The sequence below is a fragment of the Peromyscus californicus genome, unplaced genomic scaffold, assembly GCF_007827085.1.
Source record: "Peromyscus californicus insignis strain IS unplaced genomic scaffold, ASM782708v3 Scaffold_11__1_contigs__length_118956290, whole genome shotgun sequence".
Taxonomy (NCBI): Eukaryota; Metazoa; Chordata; class Mammalia; order Rodentia; family Cricetidae; genus Peromyscus; species Peromyscus californicus.
Window position 1 is genome coordinate 96,959,445 of NW_026294402.1, and position 25,359 is coordinate 96,984,803.

The 25,359-nt window shown below is 49.5% G+C and overlaps 1 protein-coding gene across 1 annotated transcript in view; it reads left to right on the forward strand.

Annotated features, from left to right (window-relative positions):
• Ky (kyphoscoliosis peptidase) overlaps nt 1-16,794 on the forward strand; it is a 40,275-nt gene extending 23,481 nt beyond the window's left edge. Inside the window, exons 9-11 of the mRNA XM_052718336.1 lie at nt 8,520-8,708; nt 9,956-10,146; nt 12,568-16,794. Coding sequence (XP_052574296.1) covers nt 8,520-8,708; nt 9,956-10,146; nt 12,568-13,463 — 1,276 coding nt within the window. The 3' untranslated portion in view covers nt 13,464-16,794. The remainder of the gene's footprint in view (nt 1-8,519; nt 8,709-9,955; nt 10,147-12,567) is intronic.
• Nucleotides 16,795-25,359: the final 8,565 nt, after the last annotated feature.

Below are 25,359 nucleotides of genomic sequence, written 5' to 3' on the forward strand. Positions count from 1 at the left end.
CTGAATCTTCCACCTGGCGGTCACAATAGCAACATCCTTGTCCCTTCCCAGGCTTGTTCTCAGCACAGTTGTTCTCTGGGCCCCCTTCTGCCTGGGTCTTTCTCCCTCCCTTTCTGTGAATTGCCCACACAGTAGGCCCTCAACAGGCATTTACAGAGTGACGAGGAGAGGCGGGATGCGCCTGGCAGACGTGTGTGTTTTCTTCTAAATAACAGAACCCCACCAGGATGCTTTCAGCGCCCGCCTGGCATGTTTCAGAATGTGGTTGTTTTCATAGGAATTTGTAGATTTGAAAACAGTTGGGGTTTTGTTTTTAATTTATTCACCCTTTCACAATGTCATGCATACAGGATGTACTTTGATTGGCTCTCCCCAAGGTCCTCTCTTATCCTCCTCCCCCTCCCTCAAACTGAACCCCTTCTTCCCTACAGGCCCCCCTCCTACTTTCACATCTTTGGGGGCCACTGTATCTAATTAGGGTTGTCTGCATGAGTGGGAGTTACCTAGTTAAACAAGGGCAATTGACCACTGAAAAACAGAACTCTCCCTCCCCCAGCAACCATTATCTATAGCTTCTCAGAGAGGGGTGGGGCCTCATGAGCTCCTCCCCCAGCCTTGATGGACATGGCAGGGGCCTGTTCCAGCAGAGGAATGGGCCCTGGTCCTGCAGGTAGCCGAGCTGCTGAGTGTCCTGACAAACACCTCTGTGTTTCACCAAAGCCTCGGGGCTCACTGTAGAAGTGCTTCTTGTACAGTCAGAAAGACCTGGGTTCCCATCCCTGACTGACCACTCACGGGTTTTCCGGGCCTCGGTTTCCTCATCTGTGTGGCAACAGTAGGACAGTTGGGAAGAGGGAACGTGGCATTTGGAGGTGTCGCTCAGCTGACTTTGGAATTGCTGTGTTTTGTTTTGTTTTGTTTTTTAAACTTGCCCCGTCTTTCCTAAGCACAGGAGCATTTCTGCGGAACTTTCCTGCAGACTCTGCCAGCCCACCCACATAGATTCAGAAAACTGACGCTTGTCTTGATTGAAACTGTCAGCTCTCTGACCTGGTCCAGATGCTTAACGATGGCCACATCCTGCCCTGCAGCTGATCATTAAAATACACCCCAACATTTTACATCAGTTAAAGACTCAACTGAGCAGTGACCATGCACAAAACCCCTTGCGCTGGGGGGGATGTTTAACAATAGCTCCCAGTTCTGTGAATCCCTTAACTGTTGCTTTAAAGACCACTAACCCATTCATGTATGGCTTCCCTAAACCCCTTCGCCCCTGAAATGACTGCCAAACGTTTGGCAAATTCATTAGCTGATTCCTTAATAACTGCAGACGTGCAGTCCACACTTGCTGATTTAGTCTGCTGGGCTGTCAGGGTGGCCTCTTAGAGAGGACTGTACTCAGAGACCAGCGCTGCTTCCTGCCCAGTCTTTGGCCTCCTTGCAAGGCCTCATTAAAGACAGATTTTAATAAAGTGCTTTGGTAAGGACTTGGATATTTTCAGGCATTTTTCGTTTCCCCCTTTTCTTTCCTGAGTTTCCAATGTGACATGTTCTGTGAGTCCTGTCCCTCACCTGTGTAACTGCTGGTCCAGTTTCTTTCTGACTTTCTATCATTGAGCATTAAGTCTCTCTTTAGCCTCCATTGCCCACAGCCTTAATTGATTCTGCCTAATCTCCTTGCAGGGGCCAAGGTTAATTCCCCAGGCTCCTGCCACAGAGGCAGCCTGCAGTAAATTCTCTCCCCCTGTAATCACAGCCCTAGCACCACGAGCTAGCAGATTTTCCAGAGATGTGAGATAACCAGGAGTTTATTACCAGTCTGAGGCTTTGACACGGAGCAGGCTGATTGTCACCAATCATATGTCAACAGCATTTCCGTCCATCCATCTTCTTGTGTCGCAGAGAGCAAGGACAGAGGCATGCCTGCTTAGATGGCTGCTGCTGGTCAATATGACCACAGTGGTCGTCCAAGCCTCTTGGGAAATGTGGATTCTCTGGGAGCTGAGTAGTCTTTTTCTTCTTTTTTATCAGTGTCAGAGACTGAACCCAGAGTCTTGTGCATGTTAACCGGCTGAGAACTCTATCACTGAGCTGCATCTCCAATCCTCCATTAAGTCTTTATTTTAAGACAGCATCTCTGTGAGTTACCCAGGCCGACCTTCAACTCACTCTGTAACTCAGGCAGCTTTCCTACCTCAGTCTCCTAAGTAGCTAGGACTGAAGGCCTGCACCCCCAGGCCTGGCTTGAACAATTCAGTTATTGCCAGCTCCGACTTTGTCATATAACACCTCTGGAGGGGACATCTAAAACTCCCCTTCCTTGTAGACACACTGATGGAGGATGAGAACTTGAATTCTATTCCTGTAGCAAACCGTCTTTTAATTTTGCTGTGGACCACTGAAAGCCTTACAAATTAAAGCAGAATCTTGGTCTACAAAAGTTCTGGTGTAATTCAAAAGCTCTCAGATTGTGCCTCAGGATTGCTACACCCCAGTTTCACGTTAGCCATTAGCTGGCTGTGTGTTCCCAAATCAGGGAGCCTCTTTCTCTGAACCACCATTAGACGAGGAACCTCTGAGATCACAGCTCATGATGCCAGAGGTGGACAGATGTGTAGCCAGGATAGAGAGAAACATAAGTTTATAAGAAATCAAGAACATACATTGTGAGAGAGGCCATTGCTTATGCCCATCTGCAGCATAGAAACCACACTTTTTCAACAGTGAAAAAAGACAGTGAAAGAAAAGCAAGGTCAGTCACCATGCTCAGAAGCTGCTATGTGCAGAGTGTCCCTGCCTGCCAAGCCCTTCATCCACACTACCAGTAGGGCTGGCCACTCACAGGCTATAGCTGCATCACACAGTTCCTGTGGCAGGGCCTGGACCATGTCTGTATCAAAGGACCATCATGGTCTTGACCCACCACCTATTCAGTCAGTAGCCACGGACACACCCCAGCAAGCCATGGGGACACACCCCAGCAAGCTGGTATGCTCAAAACTTTGGTAAGTGACAAGAATGCATTCATGGGAGCTACATGGCAGTTACAGAAGCCAGCCAGGGTCACCGGGTAACGTTACTTTGCATTTCCCTGCTTAGTGCATGTTTATCAGGTCCCAGTAGATGGCCAAGTGTGCTTCTGAAACCTCACAGCATTGGTTGGGTCCCTGAGCCCTGGCCCTGGCTGGAGATGGGCTACAGATTTCTGTCCCCGCCTGGGGAACCAACCTCCCAGACATCCCAGGGCTTGAAAGGAATCCATGGCATTGGTGTATACTAAGACTTTTCCATCTGAGGGGCTTAGGGAAAAAGACCTCACACTCTCTCATGATGGTTTCCTTCTTTATTCTCCTCTGTTCTGTATTCTTTCTGTGTTCTCTCTACTGTATACTTTTTTTTCTACAGCTATATACCCCAACAAAGTTTTTCAGGCAATATAGGAATCACAATGTGGCTACATTCCATTTTTCAAGTGAATGATTACAATGAATACAAAATAAACAGTAAAAAACAGCATGTTTTCCATATCCCTTACGTGATTAAACATTTCACATATTACAGGTGAAAAGCAAATTATCCCAAGAACCCACATACATTCATACCCAAGCAACTTGTTATAGATTAACTGCATGGGCAAGCAAGGTGTTCTTCTCAGTCGGGTCTTTTCCTGGCAGGCTACATTTTGCAGTTACAAAGAAAGGGCCAATTACTTTATTACTCATCTTGAAAGGGAATCTTATAGGGAATCTTAAAGGAATCACAAACCTAAACTTTTATATATGAAAAAGAATCAGTCAGCTCTACTCTAAATCTTTAGGGTGCATACCCTCTCATCAATAGCTTTTTATATCAGGAGATTGAGGGCAAAAATGGGTACAAGGAATTAATCATCACCTTTGGTCATCAACCAGTTCAGCAGGAAAAGTGTGTCAGCTAGTAAGAATTGGGCTCCTTTGTTCTTGTTCTTTGACCTTAGAGTCCCTCACTCAGCTATGTGACTTTCTAAAACTTTAGATTATCTTCTTGGGCTTTTCATCTCAAAGGTTTTTGACAAAAACATCTTAGTCTAACTTAGTTATTTTCAAAGGTTTGTTTCAGGTGTGATACACTCCAAAACCTGTGAACACATCTTCCAACATTAAGGTTAAAAGAATTAAAGCTAGCTGGGCTACTGGGACTCAGTTGTTTTTCTTAATCATTAACTTGAGCCATGAACTAATGCAGCTCCTTAGGGGGAACTCATAGGCCCTACCTGTGTAACATTCCCTTGTATTTACTTTTATTTATCAAAATTCTGTATAAGCTATCATTATTATTATCAATTAGACAGTACAATTTAGGGAAGAATCATCTTCATGACAATCCACAGATATAATTGCCCCATAGAGCAGGATGATTCCATGAGATAAACACACTACATTACAGGCAGTGGGGATCTCCACACACCCATTCATGCCATGCCAGACACCAGAGAAAGATGGCAGCAGCAAGCATGTAAAGGCACAGCAGGAGCCAAAGACATTCTGGGGTCTGGGCTCTTGGAGCCTTGCCTAACCAAGGTTGACCCATCAGACATTTTCCTCCTGGTGGACTGACACCTTGAACTTCAATTGCCACCTGCTGCTCCTCTGACATGGCCACCGGCAGCTTTCTCCTGGTATTCTGGGTGTCTCAGGAGACTTGCTCATGAGTCCTGCATGCAAGTTGGCTTTGCAAATTCAGATGCACATCCCCCCTGTGCTGATGATGCACTGACACTGGTACTGTCAGGACTGTCAAAGGGAAAAGTTCTACAGCCTGAGGTTGTTAGATAGATGGCCTTGGGCCACATTTGGTGCTGGCAAATCAAGCTATTCTGCAGGTGGGAACCTTTCTCAGCCTCAATGCCTTCTTCAACAGTTCTCCCAGCTCCTATCCCAGAGTTCCCAGTGCTTTGCTTTCAGTCTGGTGTCTCAGTGACAGCTCACAGAGCCTCCTGCTTTACAAACATGAGCATTTCCAGGGCAGCCACAGAGCCTCATCTTGGAACAGTCTTTTATTGGGTTTGTTGTGTGTCTTGTGCTGTGCCCCAGTACCCACTCTTGGGCTTGGTACACCATTTATATAGTCAGTGGTCTTTCATTAACATGAAAGGGTCATGGATCATGATCTGACCAGCAACCAGAGAGGCTGGATGCAAAACTACTAGTTCTACAATCCTTGTTTTATACATATGCGTTCTCTTACTTCATATAAAAGCTATGGATTATTGACAACACTTTACATTGTGACTTCTGTCCAATTCATCTTGCACATGGATGCCAGATAATAAAATATCCCCATGCCATACTCCAGCAATGCATAAACTTACAGCTGAGTTCATTTTTCATCTTAGTGCTGCCACTGGCATTCCCCACAGCCCTTCCTCCTTCTCCTCAGCCTGTCAGAGGAGAATCGCCCCCTGGAGATCACTTAACGCCAACCATTCTTTTTGCCCATAATGAGCCTAACAAGGTCACTGCAGGTGACTATAGAGGTAGGAATAGAGTCCTGATTTCCTGGCTGCACCCTGTAGCCACCCACACCAGCTTGGAACAATACAGGTACATGCCACTGTGGTCCTTTCTCCCTCCTGGGCTGGCCTTTCCTGCTATTCCTCACTTGCTTCTTCAGGTCTTCTCTCCCCTTCTTCTCCTGGTGGAAGAATATCCCCCAGCACACTGTTTAAAACAGGCTTCTCCCAGGAAGAGGTCCAGACTGCCTACATGGGTTCCCAGTTTACTCCAGCACCCAGAGATGGTGTGGATGCTAAACGCTCCCTTCTTTCCTTCTTTCCTTCCTTCCTTCCTTTCTCTCTTCCTTCCTTTCTTGATCCCCACGCTCTGAGCAGAAAGAGCAAGCACCATCAAACAGTCCAAAGCCCAGCAGTTCCACTCACCACTTGCCCCTACTGTGAAATGAGCCATTTCAAACATGATGGTTGTCAGGACTTCCCTTTGCCTCTACAGCAGACTAAAATTTATATACACAACATTCTGAGCAACAGTGAGAAATTATCCACTGGAGGATATAACTTAAGTTGTGTGTATAGATTTTCCCACTTCTAAAGGTAACATATACTCATTGTTTTAAAAGGGTGTTGTGCTCCCTCCCTCCCCCGTTTCTGGTATGGTACTGGAGATTAAATCTTGGACTTCATGCATGCAAGGCAAGGACTCTGCCCCTGAGCTGCAGCATGCCCCCTCGAAAAAAACCAACAACTAAGTGCAGAGGAATTTAAAGAAATAAAACCAGCCATAATCCCATTGCCAAGAGATCAAGAATCTCTCCCACCCTCTGCCCTCTTTCTCCACACATATACGCATTTCACTCAGAGAGACTGTCTGCAGTGGCTTCCTGCCCCGGGAACCTTCTGCTCTGGGACTCATTTTGGACCATCACCAGCAGAAAATCCTGCCATCAGGGTCTAGCTACTCTTAGTGTCTGTTGACAGGCTGTCCCCAAGTGCTCCTGAAGTATTTTTTACAGGGCCCAGCTGCTATCATCTCTTGAGACTGCCTGGGAATCCCCAGGGGCCCAAACCCCCTTTGACACTGTGGGCAGAAGGACAGGAACCACCGAATGTCATCCCCTGCAAGGAGTCTCAGTGTGGGTGGTCTCAGCATGGCTCTGCAGGGAGAGGAAGGCTAAAGCAGACATGGTAACACATCATCTTCATCTGCATATGAGACAATGTGAGGAAGGAGAAGCTCTTCAGTTTCATGATACCTCATCTGCCCCATAACTCAACAACGATGTGTTAAGTGTAGATCAATATTCAATGCAGCATTCTCCTAAATACTAGCTAAATATTCATCTTCACGGGGAAACCTCTCCCTGTCCTCACAGGAAATGCATGATCATCTTACCCCATTACTCTAAGACCTCTTTGTGTAAAGTGATCATGGGGGATTCAGACAGGATGCATTCAGAGGGTGCCCCACGGAACCAGCCCTGCTCCCTGCAGCAGGCATCAGAGAGATGCTCAGGGTCAGCACTGGTTGGGGCGGAAGGGCGGGGCAGTTGTTGGTGCAAAAGGGTTCCATGAAGAGTCCCTTTGGATATCCAGGACTCCATAGGCCTGTGTATTTATTATACTGGTTTTGGGGGGAATGCAAGAAAAGTGTTGGGGCAGTACAACTTTTCCTAATTCACAGAGGCAGCACCAGGATACTGGTAGCACCAGGGCCAGCAGCTTCCAGTGGGTCAGGCTGGCACTGTCCATTCTTCCATAGCCATGGTGGGGGGGAAGCTGTGGAAGAGGAGGGCCAGTGGGTGTTGGGGCCTTGCTGATTCAGCCTTCAGGAGCCTTGCTGATTCAGGCTGGGAGTGTTGGCCACAGCCCAGGCCTGGTTTTATGTCTCCAAAAGTGACTGGCACCCGTCTCCCTCAGTCCAAGTTCCCCAAAAGTGGTGCCTGCTTTGCTCTTAGCAAAAGGGATACGCTGTCAAAAAGACCCCAGAGCCAGGGCTAGCCAGCCAATGTTTCCACTCATCATCACAGAACAGATAGAGACTTCAAAACGGTGACTTAGTTAGGGTTTCTATGGCTGTGATGAAACACCATGACCAAAGCAACTCGGGGAGGAAAGGGCTTATTTGGTTTGCACTTCCACATCACAGTTTATCACCAAAGTAAGTCAGGACAGGAACTCACACAGGGCAGGAACCTGGAGGCAGGAGCTAATGCAGAGGTCATGGAGGGGTGCTGCTTACTGGCTTGCTCTCCAAGGCTTACTCAGGCTGCTTTCAGATAGAACCCAGGACCACCAGACCAGCGGTGTTCCCACCCACAATGGCCTGGGCCCTCCCCTTATCAATCACTAATTAAGAATGCCTTACAGACTTGCCTGCAGCCCAGTCTTGTGGAGACATTTTCTCACCTGAGGCTCCCGCCTCTGATGACTCCAGTTTGTGTCAAGCTGACATAAAACTAGCCAGCACAGTGGCCCAGGCGGTCAGGCAGGCAGTGAAAGACATTAACGCAGCATGGTGCTTTCTGTTCCCTATTCGAGAAAGTCAGCACTGATGGTCAGGTATCCTGGCAGCCACTCCACTCTCCCTAGTTCTGGATACACCGGCATGCCTGCCCTTCCGGTCCTCCATGCAAATATGCTTGGGAGAGCAGAGGCAGGAGTTGGGTCTCAGCTCCCCCCTGCCCCCGCCACCTGCACCCTCCCGAGGTGTCCTGGCTTTCCCAGCCTCTGTGCACAGCTCTTTTGTGTTGGTTTTCTTCCAAGAGCATCTTGGTTTCCCTGCTCCCTGTGTTCTTGAGGCCACCCTCACGCTTGTCCTCCTTTTTCCTCCTGAGGAGCGGTGTAGCGGATCATGTCAAGCAGGCCCTGGGGAGACACTTCAGAAGTGAGTTGAAGCGTCTCAGGGGAGTAGCAAACAGCGGGGCTGCAGCCGGTCTGCACAGGCAGGGCCTGCCAGCACCATGGCTTCCTGTCCCCACCCCCAGCACTCCAGCCCCGTCTCAGACCCATGTCCCACCCCCAGGATCGCTGGTGTGCAGTGTGTCACCGTGCCTGGCTACTCCAAGGGCTTCGGCTACCAGACTGGACAAAGCTTCTCTGGAGAGTTCGACCATGCCTGGAATGCTGTGTACCTTGAGGGCCATTGGCACCTGCTGGACAGCACCTGGGGCAGTGGCCTGGTGGACACGACCACCTCCAAATTTACCTTTCTGTAAGTACGAGGCTCCCCTTTGCCAAGTGTCTGGTCTGTGTGTAGGGTGGGGGGCACAGGTTGAAGGAGGGAGGCATCTGCGGGGGGGGGGGGGGGAGGGCCAAGTGGGAGAGGAAGACTGGACAGCCTTGCCTAGGTACAGTTACCTTCCCCAAAGCTGGTTCTGGATCACTTGTGAGGAGCTGGAGCTTCTCACCGTTCCACGACTAAATCTCTCCTCGGACTCCCCATGGCACCCCTTCCAGCTAAACCCAGGAGCCCCTCGGGTTTACCCAGGCCATATGTGGGAAGGGGCAGGCCTAAGGAGCCTCACTGCCAGCAGCTATAGGCTCAGATTCTCCCTCTTCTCCTCCCACTTCCTGTTCTCTGAAGAGGAAGGAGGAAGAAGATCGAGGCTGGCGGAGAGGAGAGCTCTAGGTGGGCTGAGTCGCCCTGGGCCCCCATGGTACAGGCTGGACGATGGTCATCCTTCAAGGCTCGGCCAACCCTGGACTTGACCTACAGCCAAGCATGGCATTCTCATGGGCTGTGTTGTCCCTAGAAAGCCTTGATCACCTTTCTTTGGGAAACTGACTGTTCTCTTGGATGTGCGCAGTGAAACCTTGGCACTCCCACGCTTACCCTACATACATCTGTTACCCTCAACAGTGCCTCCTGAGGCAGAGCAAAGCCTCCCTAAGCCCAGGCTGAGTCTCTCTCTGCTTCTCTTTGTTTCCACCTCTGACCAATCCCAAGGGGCCACGGAAGTTCCCCCGCTGCATACCTCCCCCCCCCCCCAGGCACAGGGAAAAGAAGGGTCCAGTGGAACTAGAGCACTGGCCCCTTGCCTCTCCACCTCTCAACGCCCTCACTGCCCACACCTGCTCTAAGGGTCATGCTTTTGCTCCATTCAAATTCCTTTTGGGTATTAAACACAGAGGGGGCCATCCTTTCTGCCCCACCCTACCCCTGACATCCTAAGGCTCTGAGAGTAGGTCACAAGTTCATGCTGTGGCCTTATCTCAGAAGGAGCCTCAGATCCTGTGTGGCCCCAGGGTCTGGACACAGCCACTGAAAAGAGTCTCCAGTGCCCACCTTAGGACCACAGATGGTACCACTTCCACTCAGTTGCCAGCAATACCCCTCCAGTGGTTGGGTCAACTGAATAAAGGTGTCCCAAAGCTCCCCTGTGAGATGCCCAGACGTGGGTGAAGGTGGTCAGGCCTACTCCTACACAGGGCTCCTAACCACGCCTTCTTCCACTCCAGCTACAACGAATTCTACTTCCTCACACACCCCGCCCTGTTCATTGAGGACCACTTCCCAGACAACAAAAACTGGCAACTGCTGAAGCCGCCTCAGTCTCTGAGGCAGTTCGAGAACAACATGTACCACAAGAGTGAATTCTACAACAAGGGCATGCTGAGTGCCCACCCAGAGACATCCATGATCCGAACAGGTAAGGAGAGGCAGGTGCACAGGTCGGGCACCAGTAGTGACTGGAGCCCCTCCCACTAGAGTGAACCAAGGAAAGCAGACCACCAGATTTAGCTCTCTCCCATGGCTGGCCTGAACTGACCCTTGTCATCCCCTGACACGCCATGGGGACCATGGCAGGGGGGTGTTTGCACACTCTGAAATGCAAGACCTGATCCCAGAATCGCAGTCATGGGTCTCAAAGGGCTCTCCCTAAAGGACTGTTTCCCATGACTCTCTGAGAATCCAGAGCCTGGTCCGGCTCATGGCACACAGTGGGATTCAGGAAGGCTGGTCAGCCCACTTCCCCCTTCTCACCAGAGCCATACCCTACCCATCAGCACCAGCTCTGCCACCAGGGGGCCTCCATGCATCCCAGACAGAGGCCTGAGCTCCTAGAGGCAACCAGCTAGGGTGGCCTGAGGAATGATGGCATTGACCCCACCCTACACTGCAGGGTGATGGAGTAAGGGGATAGGGCAAAGGGTGAAGCCAGGGGCCAGCCAGAGAGCAGGTACCTCTTGCCCCTTGCACTTCCCCGTAGATTTCTTGACCTGGATACAGAGCTCCCGCGGCCTCTGGCAAGTAACAGACATGTGGCAGCTCCGATTGCTGAAGCCACAGCCACGGCTGCTCAGGCTGCTCACTTTGAATCTCATTTCCTGCACCTGGGGCTGCTAGAGGTCTGTGGTCTCTATTGTGAGACATTAAACCGCAAGAAAGACTCCAGCAGACCACAACAATGTCGTAGTCATGTCGCTGAGTTGAGTTTGCCTTTTTGGGAGACATAAAAATGTAAACACCAGATTTCTTAATTTATACTAATCTAAAACTCAATTCCATATGCATGCTACAGATTGGAGGGATATTTCTTGGTGGTTGTGAGTTGCCTTAAGACTAGGGATGGGAGAGAAGCAAGAGGGGGAGGCTGAGGCGGGGAGCAAAAGGGAAGAGAAGGAAGAGAGCCTGGAGATGAGGGCATGATCAGTGGGCACAGGAGGGAAGGAAGAAGCAGGAAGGATGGAGGGGTACCCGGGATGCCTCCTCCAGAAGGCCTTTGGGGTCCCCAGTACTTCACCTCCTCTGAGATGCTTAGCACACTTCTGCCAAGGGTTCTCTAAGACAGGCACCAAGCTCTTCCCACGGAGCCCTCAGCCCAGGCAGAGGCAGAGTATAGAAAAGTGCTCCCGTAAGTCATTCTGAAAATGGTGGGTTCTCTGAAAGAGTCCTCCAGTATCCCTCCAGCATGTCCGGCTCACCTGAGGGATGGGGCAGGCTCTCTGAAGCCAAGTCTTTAGGGTGAGTCCTTGCCAAGTATGGAGGGTTAATAGTGAACATCAACCAGACAGCCTTCTCTTTTGCCAGCCTCCATCCATGAACAGGGCTGGAGAAGTTGCTGGGGCAAGGGATGGGGTGGCCAGCTTCTAACAGAAGGCCGAGCTCTGAGAGCAGGCACTGTCCTGGGGAGCCAGGGAAGCCTAGATAGAAAAAGCCCTCATGAGCTGCAAAAGCCAGGTGGAAAACAATGACCTAGATAAAGATACACAAAAGTGCAGGTCAAGGTGGGGCAGGAGTGAGAGGGGATGGATGCACTAACTTGCCAAAGCCGGTTCCAGAAACAGCTATGGCACTCCTATGTGAGAAGGAAGTATGGGGAGGGGAAAACAGGAACATACCCTATTAACACTCCTGGGCACCGATCCCTGGAGTGAAGGCCTTCCCACTGGTAATGTGTTCGTATGACAGCTGGTGACACCATGAAGAATCACCACTGTGGAGGGATGTGAAAGGAATACTTAAGAGTTGTAGGGACTGGAGAGATATCACCGTGTTTAAGAGAGCTTGGTACTCGTCCAGAGGACCTGAGTTCTGTTCCCAGCACCCACATCCTTTAGTCAGCTCACAATCACTTGTAACTCCAGCTCCAGAGGATCCAGCGCCCCTACACACATACAACATTCACACAAAGACATACAAACATGCACATAAAAATAAATCTTTAAAGAGAGAGAGAGAGAGAGAGTGTGTGTGTGTTGAGGGACATGGCACTCTTTCTGCCCTTTGAGCCCACTCCCTGCCTGCTCTGGAGTCAGGTAAAACATCCAGACAGGCTTCTCCTGATGTAAACCAAATGGGAAAGGAAAGGCACACATATGGCCGGGGCAGGGTTTTTCTTTGGCCCCTCCCCCCAGTTATCAGCTCTTTCAAAAATATTCACCTAAATGAAGCAGAAGAATACCATATTCAGTGACATCACATTGGTAAAATCAAACTGGCTAGGAACATTTATACCATAGACATGGACACACCCCGTAAGTCACATCTTCCCCCTGAGATCTAGTTGTTAAGCATTCACCAGCACATACCGGACCCATCTCACCTGACCCGGACTTCCTCTCCACAGTGAATGGGAAAGCCACCGTCACCATTGAGAGCTGTGCCCCAACACTGTTCATGTTCATGCTCAATGGCAAACAGGAGCATGGGTTACTGAGCCTCAGGAAGAATGGGATGAAGTTGGAGGTATACCCTCCAACCATGGGCACCCACAAGCTGCAGATCTTCGCCAAAGGCAACTCTGAAATCTACAGCTCAGTGCTAGAGTACACACTCAAGTGCAACTACGTAGACCTCTCTGTCCGGCTGCCCACTGAGCTTCACCAGCCCGTGGGCCCCAGCTGGTTCTCAGAGCAGATGGGCATCACAAAGCCCTCCCACCCTGACCCCATCATCCACACCAGTGATGGTCGCTGTTCCATCAGCTTTGGCGTGGAGGAGGGCATCAGTGTCCTGGCCTCCCTCCATGGAGATGACGGCCCCATCACCGAGGAGACGCAACGGCGATACATCTTCCAGTTGAACCGGGAGAAGAGGACAGAGCTGAAAGTCCAGCTGCCCCACGCTGGCAAGTTTGCCCTTAAAATCTTTGTGAAGAAGAGGCAAGAACAAGGCAATTTCGTCTTTGTCTTCAACTACCTCCTGTGCTGCGCCAACACCAAGGTGAACTGGCCGATGTTCCCCGAGAGCTTCGGCAACTGGGGGCAGGGCAATGAGCTGCTGGAGCCCCTCTCGGGTGTGCTTCCAGCCAACCGCAACATACCCTTCAAACTGAAACTGCACGGCATTGCCAAAGCCCTGGTGAAAGGGCAGGACACATGGCCCCTGACCCTTAACCCCGAGGGATACTGGGAGGGCAGCTGCAACACTGCTGGCTGCCAAGAAGTCTACGTCATGGTGCTAGAGAATGCGAACCACAACTTCTACTCCTACATCCTGAAATACAAAGTGAACGACCAGTGAGGGGCTGCCTACCCACAGCCTCCCGGGGATAAGGCCAGCCCTGCCCAGGGAGGGCCCAAGTGAAGTGCAGAGAGCCTGGGACACCACTGATCTGCATGAAATGACTTCCAGGCTTCTGCCTCCGTCTCCCTGCTCTGTCCCAGGCATTGAGGAATTTGTGCTGCTGAGGGCTTCCTCCACTCAGTGTGATTGTGGATGGAGGGACAGAGGCAAAGGCCCTTTAGAAGAAAAAAGGTGCTATGTAAATCCAAGATATTGTGAAGTGTACGCCCGTGCCTAAGCCTGCCCATCATGTGTTAGTGCTGTGTTGTAGAGCTGGGTGCGAAAGCAGAGATGTTGCCCATGTTGGAAGATCTCCGTACCATGCCTAGAGAATGGTGTCTGAGGCTGAATCTATCGGAGAGGTCAGCCACCCAAGTCATACAGTGTTCCTCCACTGCTTCTGGCCCACAGGGGATGCTGGGCCTGCCCATCTTCTGTTTTCCTAGAGCCTCTTCATTAGCCCCTTCATGCTCTTCAAGAGCTTGCAGAAAGGGAGATGTGGAAAAGAAGCTAACTGACCGTCAGCCAACTAGAGGCTGTTATCTCCCAACCCCTGTGAATCTCTGGGATGGGCAAGGGCAGAAGACAGCTGTGTGCACACAGGGGTGTCCTGGGTGGGGACCAGGGCTGGAGTGGTGTCTTTGGAAGTCCAGCAACGCACACTTAAGGGTGAAGATCCTTAGTCCATGTGCCTACCAGAGTTCAGCTCAGGGCCTAGGGCTGGCCTCCCAGCCTGAGCCCAGGCCCATCGTCAGTTTTTCGCAGGAACCTCAAATGCCTACACGACCAGTCAGGAGCCTGGCTGATGACCTGCGGCTTCCAGGGTCCCTTACAAGCAAAACTTGTAAAGGACCACCACACGCCCCTGGAGAGAATGTTTGTCCCTGTCTCTGAGAAAAGCCCTATCAGCCATTTTTCCCTCCTGTCTTTCTCTGAAATGACAACTCCTGCCCTGAGTTCAACCTTCTGTTGGGAACAGCTGAGGGCCTCTTACTTGCTCAGGCCTGTCCTAAAAGACCTCAGCTGCCTAACTGGCCCTCAGCAGCACCTGAGGCTGGTGTTTCCATGGCAACGGCTGAGGAACCAGCAGTCTGTAGCAGGCAGCAGGCAGGGAAGGCCTGAGAAAGGCCCCAAGAGGCCACTACAATAAAGTCCCAGTGCACAGATGCACTCCAGCCCGGTCCCCACCGAACTTCTGGGTTCTAGGAGTCTGCCCACTCTGCCTATCTCAGGACCCCCATCCTTCACTTCTGAGAGCCACCCCACCTGTCCTCAGGCCACGTGGATGCAGCCAGGGCCAGCCTAGGATCCTCATAGCCTCCTTTTCTTCATGGCCCCGTGTTGGTTTCTGGGACTGTAGAGGTCAACAGGAAGGACTCAGCCGTAGCCATCCAGACCTCTGGGTGGGTGGTCTGCCGGGTGGGACCTATCTGAAGATCCAGAATCCCAGAACCTCAGTCCTTCACTCCCTTCAGCTCCTTTCCCACAGGTCCCCCACTGCCACTCACCTGGTACCAGATAGCCACCCTCCACCAAGCTGGGCAGCCTCACTAGTTAGCATGGCCACTGGGGGCTGAGCTGCCTTGGCTTGTGTCCTGGGTCCTCTGGCAGTCTTCAGCTGTCCACCTCTTGTCATTCACTCCCAGAAAATGCACAAAAGTCACGGAAGCATCACCTACGAGGTGGAGTGGAAACGGTGGAGTTTGCCCAGCCTAGGAACAGCCTTTCCTCACCCCTTTTATTTTACGAGCAGAAAGAAGTGTGCTATGTGTTAACAAAATAGTAAGTGCTTTTGCGATTCCTGACACACACACACACACACACACACACACACACACACACACACACACACACACACACACACACAGCCCTGACGGCCACTACTAGCCCTGCAGAAGATGATACCCATGTTTTTCAAAACCGCATAATGAGTCCACCTGGGAACTGGTAGAATTGGTAGAACTCGCTACCCCCCCCCCCCCCCACAAAACAGGAGCTGTCCTCAGCACCAGAGACCCAGGCCCGGCCTCTCCCAGCGCGTGGTGGGTCATCCGCAGGCCCCTGACTCCTCATTTAACCAGGCAGCCAGCCCCTTTGTCAAGGCAGCTGTAGGAGCACTCAGAAAAACGCCTGCATTTCTTCCCACGGAAGTAAAGATACATGAAACTAAATCCAATCTTCATGAATTTTTACACGCATGCTGCTCAGGCTGGAAATTTGGAGGTTGCGTTTTGAAGGCTTTTTATTCAAATCCCCCTCTTTGTCTCCCGGTCCACGAGTCCCAGTGGCCGATCGAATGGCACGAGCGCCCCCTGGTGGTCAATGTGCGAAGTTACCACCTCTGCAAATACCCGACTGGATCTATGATTGTTAAAAATCACTAGGTGCTTTCTTGTCCCCCGTGGATACGCCGAGGTCAGCGTTGCCATGTAGACTGTGAGAAGAGCCTGGGGAGACTTCCTGGCTGGCATGGTGAGAAAACACAGAATGTGATAAGAATTAAGAGTGTTTTGCCCAGAAATCTTTTCCCTGAGACAGAACCCCTGGACACAAGCCTGCCTGGCCGAGGTCGCTTTGATCACACTCATTGCTATGCCAATGACAGGCTGAAACTGATCAAACTCAGCATTTTGCCAGGCAAGCCCCAGGATGGGTGCCAGGATGCAGAAGGATGGGGCGTGGTGGGCCAAAAGGGAGCAATTAACCTCTTTTCCGTTCACTTCAGAAGTGCCACCGTCTCAGCTGGACTGCTCTCTGTCTGATTGTGAGTATTTTGAGTTCTCCATATGTTTCATTGTCCCACCAGGATGGACTTCTCAAGGCCCGCTGAGATTAAAGAGACGTAAATAGATTAACTGAAGCATGAAGGATTTGAGCTAGATATAAAGAGCCATTTCCTGTCGTGAAGCAGGAGGGACACGTTGCCAATAAAGTGAAATTCTCAAAGGACTTGAAAAGGAGAAAAGTCTCCCCAGTGTTCTGGAGTTTTCTTTGCCATGCTTGCTGAAGCGGTTGGGTTCTCTCTCCACTAATTCTTGGACGACACTGGTTGACCCGCAGTAAACATGGGGTTAACGGTGTGACCACACGGCTCACGACTGTCAGATTTCTAAGGTACTTCATCTGAAGTCTGCCGTTTCTTTTCATTTGGAGTATGTAGCCAAAGCTGCAGAGGTGACTGTTTCTTCTAAGGTGTGGGCTGAATTGTGTGAGTTGCTGGCTGTTGAAGATGCTCTCTCCTCACTCTGTTGCTGGGGTTGTTTTTCAATAAAATTTATATTCATTTTTATCCAACAATGTAATTATCGATCCATCCTTATCGCTGCTTTCACAAGGAGGAAAGAAAAAAAAAAACACTTTCATGTTCAAAGGATGCTTTTAAAAAAGAAATCAATGTCCCCGTCATTTGAATGTGATGGCGAGATGCAAATGGGGTGTTGGGCAAATAGCTCTTCCACATTAAAGAAAACATAATTAGGTCAGCCCCAGCCCTCTGCGGCTCACGTGCCTTTGAAGAATCAGAAGGCCGTGTTTCTTTCATTGAATCTTATTTAACTTGAACATTTTAAAGTCAGTCCAAATTTCTTTTTATAGTGGGAGAAGAAAAATGTGCCAAAAATTTGCCTGTCAACCTACTTTTGGGGTTTTGAATATATAATATGTTTCTTGATATTCATATACATACAAGAAACTTTCCAGGTTGCCTAAACTGATTACTCATAAATTAGACATTTAGGGGACTGAAGGGAAAAAAATGAAAATCCAGACACCTCTGAGAAACTGCTGTAACCATGGAAACCATTCTCATAGCTGTAGTGTGAAGGGCAAAAAGATTTGTGTTCCCAAATCTGGGCTTATCATGTCCCTCATTGCCAGACACAGAAACGAGACGTGTTGCGCTTCATCCTTGGGGTGGGGGGTCCACGGGTGAACCAACTCTTTAATGACAAGCCAGGAAGAAGTCAGAACAAAGAGTCTTCAGGTCTTCCAATCGGTAGAACTAACCCTTGAATTATTGGAACATGCTGGAAGTTCCCACCCAGGGGCTGGAAGAGATTGACCTCCAATGTTCCTTCCAGTCCAGAGACTTTTTGAAGCTGTGTCTCTGTGAACGGATGATGGCAGGCACCAGCCTGGGTCCTGCTGTGTTAAGAGCCTGCCCCCTAAGCCCTTGGCACACTGCACCGCAGGCCTTTCTCTTTCCTGAGGGCAAGGGGATGCACCGAGCCCAGCAGATGGACCACAGGGAAACAGCAGCCCTGACAGATGTCGGTTCTCTATGATTTGCAAACAAAACTGAAGAAAACTAAGGCCCCCCTGGAAAGTCCTCCCTTGGGCATGTCCCTAGGTGTCTCCATGGAGGCTCTTTTCTTCCACCTTGTTCTCAGACCTCAGTTCAGAAAAAAAGTATTCCTAAACCACCCGAATTCCCAAGGAAGATGCACAAGGGTGTTCTGTGACCCTCATCCTCCAGGATGGGATCAGGTCCATCTGGAGGCTCCTCGGGTCTTATCTCATCTGCCTTTGCATCCACCATGAGTGTTCAGGCCCCCACACCCCCTCAGCACCACTGTTTGGTCCTCTGTGTGCCAAGATGAGCTCTGCCTGTGCCATGATTGTCCACACTGGCCTGGAATCTGAACACTGACCCCACTGAGTGGTGTTAAGACAAATTGGTTTTCATGAGAACCTTCCCAAGGAAGCTCACTGTCCCTGGAGAAGGCACTGGTGGGCAAGGGAAGTTTTCCAACAAAAAAAAAAATGGTTTTAAGTCTGCCCTCCTACTGCCTTGAACACGCTTGATCCCACATGATCTCAGAAGCCAGGCTGGGCTAGACCTGGATGGGAAACAAAGGCTGATTTTAATAGAGAATCAAGAGAGTGCCCCGTCACCCTGTTCCCCTCTAGAGACAGCGTGGCGAGTGCTTCACTCCCGGGACAGAGTAAAAATAGCTCTTCTCACCACAGTCAAAGAGAGAGGCTGACGAGGGCCCATAGAGAGACTCTCCCCACAGTTGAATAAGCAGTGAGCAGCACCTGTAGATCAGGCCACATAGCAGTGTCTCACAGGCTGCCTTCCTGTGGTCCCCCTGGACCAGCAACAGTACTGATCACATCTTTAGGAGCACCAGTTAGAGCCAGCACTGAGTATTAAGAATGCAGTGTCCTGGAGGCGATGTCCGTGCAACACAAAAGGCCAGCAATCCGGACCAGGACGACAGCACTTCAGCCTGAGGTGGGATGCAGCAGGAAGCTCCAGAGCACAGGTCTCCTAGAGAGTGTGCAGATGCCAGGGACCGCGGCAATAGTCCTTAGGATAATCAACAGGAGACATCACAATCCACGGGCCCTCTGGCCACCCTGCTTTTGTACATGCTGTTCCCTGTTGTGCTAACACTCTCCCCTCCCTCTCCCCTGGAAAAGCCTTGTCTGGTCCTCAGCCATCCTCTGTGTTCACATCACATTTGTGACTCAGAACTCTGCGTGACTCAGTGATGAGCGAGTATCGGAGGTTCCAGTGGGCTGCAAATTCATTTTTTCTCATACATTTTTATTGAAAAAGTATTTTTCATACAATATATTCTGGTTACAGATTCCCCTCCTCCCAGATCTTTCCAACCTCCCCATCCACCCACTTCCACACCTCCTTTTTTTTCTTACTTTTTAGAAAGCAAAATGGCAAAAAAAAAAAAAATTAAAAAAGAAACACACACAAACAATAAAAATACAAAATTGGAAGCCATGGTATACAAGCAGACCAGTAAGACAAAAAAAAAAGAAAGAAAGGAGAGAGAGAGAGAGAGAGAGAGAGAGAGAGAGAGAGATCCAAAGCAAGATGGGACAAAAATGTCTACAAAAGTACCATTGAGTTTGCTTTGTGTTGGCCATCTACTGTTGGGCATGGGGCCTACTCTTAAGTGTGGTTAATGCACCCAGTAGGGCTCCATTGGAGAACATGAATTTTTCTTTTGCAAGAGGGTATCAATTGCAGATGGCTTCTTGGTTGGGTACAGGAGCCCTCATCCATTTCCCCTCCTCAGTACTGTGGATTCTTAGAACACACACTTTGCTTCTGGTTTTTGGCACCAATTAGGTGTTTGATAAATGCTCAGTAAGTGTTTCCTTGGGAAAACCGAGAGGGCATGTGAAAGCAGGTGGGAAGCCACAAAGCTGCCAGCAGCCATTCCCACAGCATTTGTAGGAGAGTGTTTTCATTTTCCCGGGACTGGCCCTCATGGCTTTACTCAACTCTGCCTGCCACAGCCTGGATAGTGAGAAAGAGAACCCAAGATTCTCAGGAGAGGATCCCAACCCAGGGAAGGAGAATAGCTGACTTGGGGACCACTGAGGGGTGATGATCTTCACAGACATGAGTGACCCTTTTACCAGCACCAACCTCAGTTTATCCTTGAGGCTCTTTAGAGGCATACACCGAGCCTGATCTACAGAGCAACCGCCAAGGCTGCACAAAGAAACCCTGTCTCAGGAAAAAAGAAGAAAAGAAAAAAGAGGGTGTATGCTACATCTGTAGAATGTCACTTGAATGCAAAATTTCTATGTGACAAGAGAAAGGTGATCACCATCCTGGTGACGGTAGGCTCAGGGACTCCTCAGCTGTGAATGAAGTTGATGTTCCCAGATCTAACTGTGGCTCTGGTCTGTTTAAAGGAGATCTGTAACATGAGCTTAATGCTCCTGTTTGACCCAAAGTAACACAAACACACTAAGGCTCCCCCTGTTAATTGCACCCTCACCCACTCAAACAGAGCTCAACCCACAAACCTAACTTCAGGAGCATCTCTCAGGCCCCAGGAGAACCTATTATCTTGTGAAAAAGCTGCAAAATGGCAAGTTTTACTAATTGGGACTAAACGGCACAATGTTTTCTACTGGCAAGACAGGAGCGTGCTGGACTGTCACAGAAAAAACTCATTATCCCTCTCCCTGTCCCCACTTCATATCCCTCTCTGCAGATGTATGCAGCATGCATTTGTGTATGCATGTTTGCATGTGTGGGGACACGTGTGGGGGATGCACATGTGTGTACATGCATGTGTGTACATGCATGTGGAGACCCCAAGTGCACACTGAGTGTCTCCCTCAATCACTTTCCACTTTATTGAGGCAGGGTCTCTCAATAAAGAGCTCACTGATCAGCTATTGTAGATAGACAGCTTGCCCTGTGGGTTCCCCAGCCCTGTCTCCCCACTTCTGGGACTGCAGGTACCTGCTCAGCTTTTTCACAAGGGCCCTGGGTAATCAAACTCCGATCTTCAAGCTCGCACTTTGTCCACGGGGCTGTCTCCTCATCCTGCTTGTGGATTTTTTTAAAAAGAGGGTTGCTCTTGGGGTTGAGTGGGACATGAACAGAAAGCTTGGTTGATTTGGTGGCCAAGGTCAGCAGTGAGGGTCTGGCTGTGAAAAGGAGACCTGAACAGGTCCACAAAGACACTCCACCTGTCTGGGACTCGGGAGATGGCTCAGTCAAGTGTTTGCTATGCAAACATGAGGAGTTTGATCCCCAACATCCAATGAAAAGGCCAGGTGAAGGGGTACCAGGGAGGTAGAGATGGGCGGAGCTCTGGAGCTTACTGGCCAGTGAGCCTAGCCCAGCTGGCAAGCCTCGGGTCCCATTGAGAGACCTTGTCTTAACAAAAAGGTAGATGGCACCTAAGGTTGACTTCCTGGTACATGCTTGTCCAGACACTCACATGAGTAATGTACATATGCAACACACACACACACACACACACACACACACACACACACACACACACACATGCACAAATGTTTCCTCTCTCAAGCAGACTGTAGACATTTGAACATCACTGCCTGGACTAGGTTTATGAGGACTCTCAGGTCTCCTCTGAGCTTGTAGGAAAAACCTCCTGGTGACCAGGGATCACAGATTCTGGATGGGAAGGGCTGTTTGCACATATACACCAACCCTGAATAATAGCCAGCAGGAGCCAGGACCAAGAGAGTGAAGGAAATTATTCAGTGTCATGGGGGATGCTGGCTCCCATTAAGTCACCCACTGCCTGAGAACCAGCTAGAAACCAAACAGTAGATCCCTCAATGCTCTGGCAGGCTCTTCATAGCCCTGGGCTCTGGGAAAGATCCATGTAGCATCCCCATTTAGGGTACATCACTCCAAAGAGATATTAAAATGTTCGAGCCAAACTCACTGGCTATCGCATCTCAGATTAAGCATTGCCCTGTATTCAGAGTGAGCAGCGATCTGAAGTGAGTATTGAATGGTCATTTCAAAATGAAATAGCAGATTACTGTGTTGTTTACATGGTTGTCCAAAGAGGCTGTTACAACATCCTAAATAGTCATTTCCTCCTTGCTCCCAAGTAAGTCGAGGAGCAGATGCACAGCCTTGCCCTGTGCTGCTCCCATGGGAATTGAGAGAGAGCTTGCCACCTGGCTCATGGTGCTTACCTCCAAGAAACAAATCGGGGCTTGGGCAACCGATTGATGCATCCTAGGGAGCCCTTCTTCTCAGGGAATTCACCTGTCTGGAGCTTTGCCAACATTGCCAGATGACTGCCTCCATGACACAAGGAATCAGCCATCATGTTACCCTGGCTGTGCCGGGACCCTGGCAGTGACAACCCCTGCAGCATAGCGGAATTGTAGAGAGGCTTAGGGGAGAGGAACAGAAAGGCAGCCACAGCTAGAATGGCTAAGAACAGCTGTGCTATGTGACCAAGGACAGCAGACACCAGGAGAAAGGTACCTGTGTAGCCTTGCTGTGGCAGAGGGTTGTGGTGAGAGTGAGTGAGGAGGGTTTTATTTAGTTGCTGTGGAATAATCCTCTTATACACTGTATAGATTTGTCACTCAAATTGGTTTAATAAAATGCTGATTGGCCAGTAGCCAGGCAGGAAGCATAGGTGGGGCAACCAAACTAAGGATGATGGGAAAGAGAAGGGCAGAGTCAGGAGTCACCAGCCAGATGCAGAGGGAGCAAGAGATGCTATGGATATCGTTCTGTATAAATAAAACGCTGATTGGCCAGTGGCCAGGCAAGAAGTATAGGCGGGACAAGGAGAGAGGAGAATTCTGGGAAGTGGAAGGCTGAGTGGGAGAGACACTGCCAGCTGCCGCCATGATAAGCAGCATGTGAAGATGCCGGTAAGCCACGAGTCACATGGCAATGTATAGATTTATAGAAATGGGTTAATTTAAGATATAAGAACAGTTAACAAGAAGCCTGCCATGGCCATACAGTTTGTAAGCAATATAAGTCTCTGTGTTTACTTGGTTGGGTCTGAGCAGCTGTGGGACTGGCGGATGAGAGAGATTTGTCCTGACCACGGGCCAGGCAGGAAAACTCTAGCTACAAAGAGATGAACATGCCACGCTAATAAAGGTACCGCCACATGGCAAAGCATACATAGAAATACGGGTTAATTTAAGTGTAAGAGTTAGCTAGTAACAAGCCTGAGCTATTAGCCAAGCATTTATAAGTAATAATAAGCCTCTGAGTGATTATTTGGGACCAGGTGGTAGGGACAGGAAACATCTTTTAACTGAATGTGACAGCACATACTGTAATCCCAGCACTGTAGAGATAGAAGTAGAGACAGAAGGAGTTGGGGGCCAACCTGGACTAACTTCATGGACAGATAGCGAGGGATGCGGAGAGGGGAAAGATGGCTGCAGGGTAGCAAGTTGCCCACTGAACACTTTGCCAATACATTCTCATGTATGTGAACACCAAAGAAACCTAAAAACTGGTGTTGACCATTTTGTTACCTAATAAAAAATGAACTGAAGGGCCATCGAGATGGCTCGGTGGGCAAAAGTGATTTCTGTGCCAGCCTGATGACATGAGTTCAATCCCTAGATCCCTCATGGTAGAAGGAGAGAACCAACACCTGATAGTTATCTTTAAACCTGCACATGCGTGCTGTGGCACAGCCACCTGAACTCACACACTTCATAAACACACACAATAGTAATCAATAGATAAAAATCTTCAACCCTCCACATACATGCTGTGGCACATCCACCTGAACTCACACACTTCATAAACACACACAATAGTAATCAATAGATAAAAATCTTCAACCCTCCACATACATGCTGTGGCACATCCACCTGAACTCACACACTTCATAAACACACACAATAGTAATCAATAGATAAAAATCTTCAAACCTCCACATACATGCTGTGGCACGTCCACCTGAACTCACACACTTCATAAACACACACAATAGTAATCAATAGATAAAAATCTTAAATGGAATGAAGCCATTCCCCTGGAGGCACTTGGAGACTCACATTCCTCCATGACCTCGGTAGCCCCTTCCTGGAGAGGGCATGTGTAGGTACCGCACCTCCTTTATACACAGTGTCATGAGACTCAGATGGCATGCCATACCTCCCAGGAGGAACACCAGGAGCAAAGTGGTGTTAACCTGTTGTAGGAGTAATCCCCTCAGGTGATAAAAGCTCCACTTGACGTTTTTTAAAGCTCAGCGAGAATGTGAAAGTCCATTTTGAAAAGACGCCAATGATCGTCTTTCCAGGAAGATGGCCTCTTAGTTCTCTGTCTCGCCTGACTGAAAGCCGCCTTGTGCCATCAGGAGCCATTAGCAGATGATTGAAGCCTCGGGTATCCCTCTATAAACATTGATTTAACTCAGTGAAGAATTTTTGGTTCCCACTTATCCAGCTCTGGCTGGCCTGGGCTGTGGCCAGATTCTGTTTGCCAACAGGCAGGAATGCATGAAGGTGAAGGGTGTACACCCCAAAGTGGGTTATTCTGCCCCTGCCCCCAGCTCAGCCAACTCCCACCTGGCCTGGCAAGATCCAGACCCTCCCTGGCTGTTTTCTCCTCAGAGGAGTGAGGAAAATCATTGCACCTACTGTATAGAAGTTCTCAGGAGGAGTGAATGAGTCAATAACTCAGGAAATGACCAGCAAATCCCTAGCACAGTGAGTATGTGGGTCCCTAACATAGTGTCTCAGTTAGGGTTTCTATTGCTGTGATGAAACACCATGACCAAGAGCAAGTTGGGATGGAAAGGGCTTATGCTTTCACATCACAGTTCATCATCAAAGGAAGTCAGGACAGGAGCTCACACAGGGCAGGAACCTGAAGGCTGGAGCTGAGGCAGAGGCCATGGAGGGGAGCTACTTACTGGCTTTCTCATCATGCATGGCTTCCTCAGACTGCTTTCTGATAGAACCCAGGACCACCAGCACAGGGATGGCACCATCCACAATGGGCTGGCCCTCCCCTATCAATCACCAATTAAGAAATGTCCTCCAGGCTTGCCTGCAGCCCGGTCTTATGGCAGCACCCCTTAATTGAGGTTCCCTCCTCTGATGGCTTCAGCTGGTATCAGGTTGACATAAAACTATCCAGCACAACTGACCCCTTGTCATCTTGATACATGAACACATCACCATCAAGTCACAGTTTTTCCCTTCCCATTCATCCCCAAGATCTCACATTTAAAACATAAATTAACTTTAAAAGTTCCACAGTCTTGACAAATTCAAACACATTAAAAGTTCAGTCCCTTTAAAATGTCTAGTCTCTTTAAAAATCCAAAATCTCTTTCAAAAGTTTGAAATCTCTCAGTTACGGGCTCCTGTAAAAAATCAAAATTAAGTTAAATACTTTCTTACTTCAGGAGGGAAGAACCAGGGCACAGTCACACTCTGGGCAAAGCAAAACCAAACTCCAATAGTGCAAATAACTCAGTGTCCAATATCTGGGATCCACTCACCATCTTCTGGGCTCCTCCAAGGGGCTTGGGTCACTTCTCCGGCTCCGCCCTCTGCAGCACACACAACTTGTCTTCGAGGTTCAGGCCGGCTCCACTCC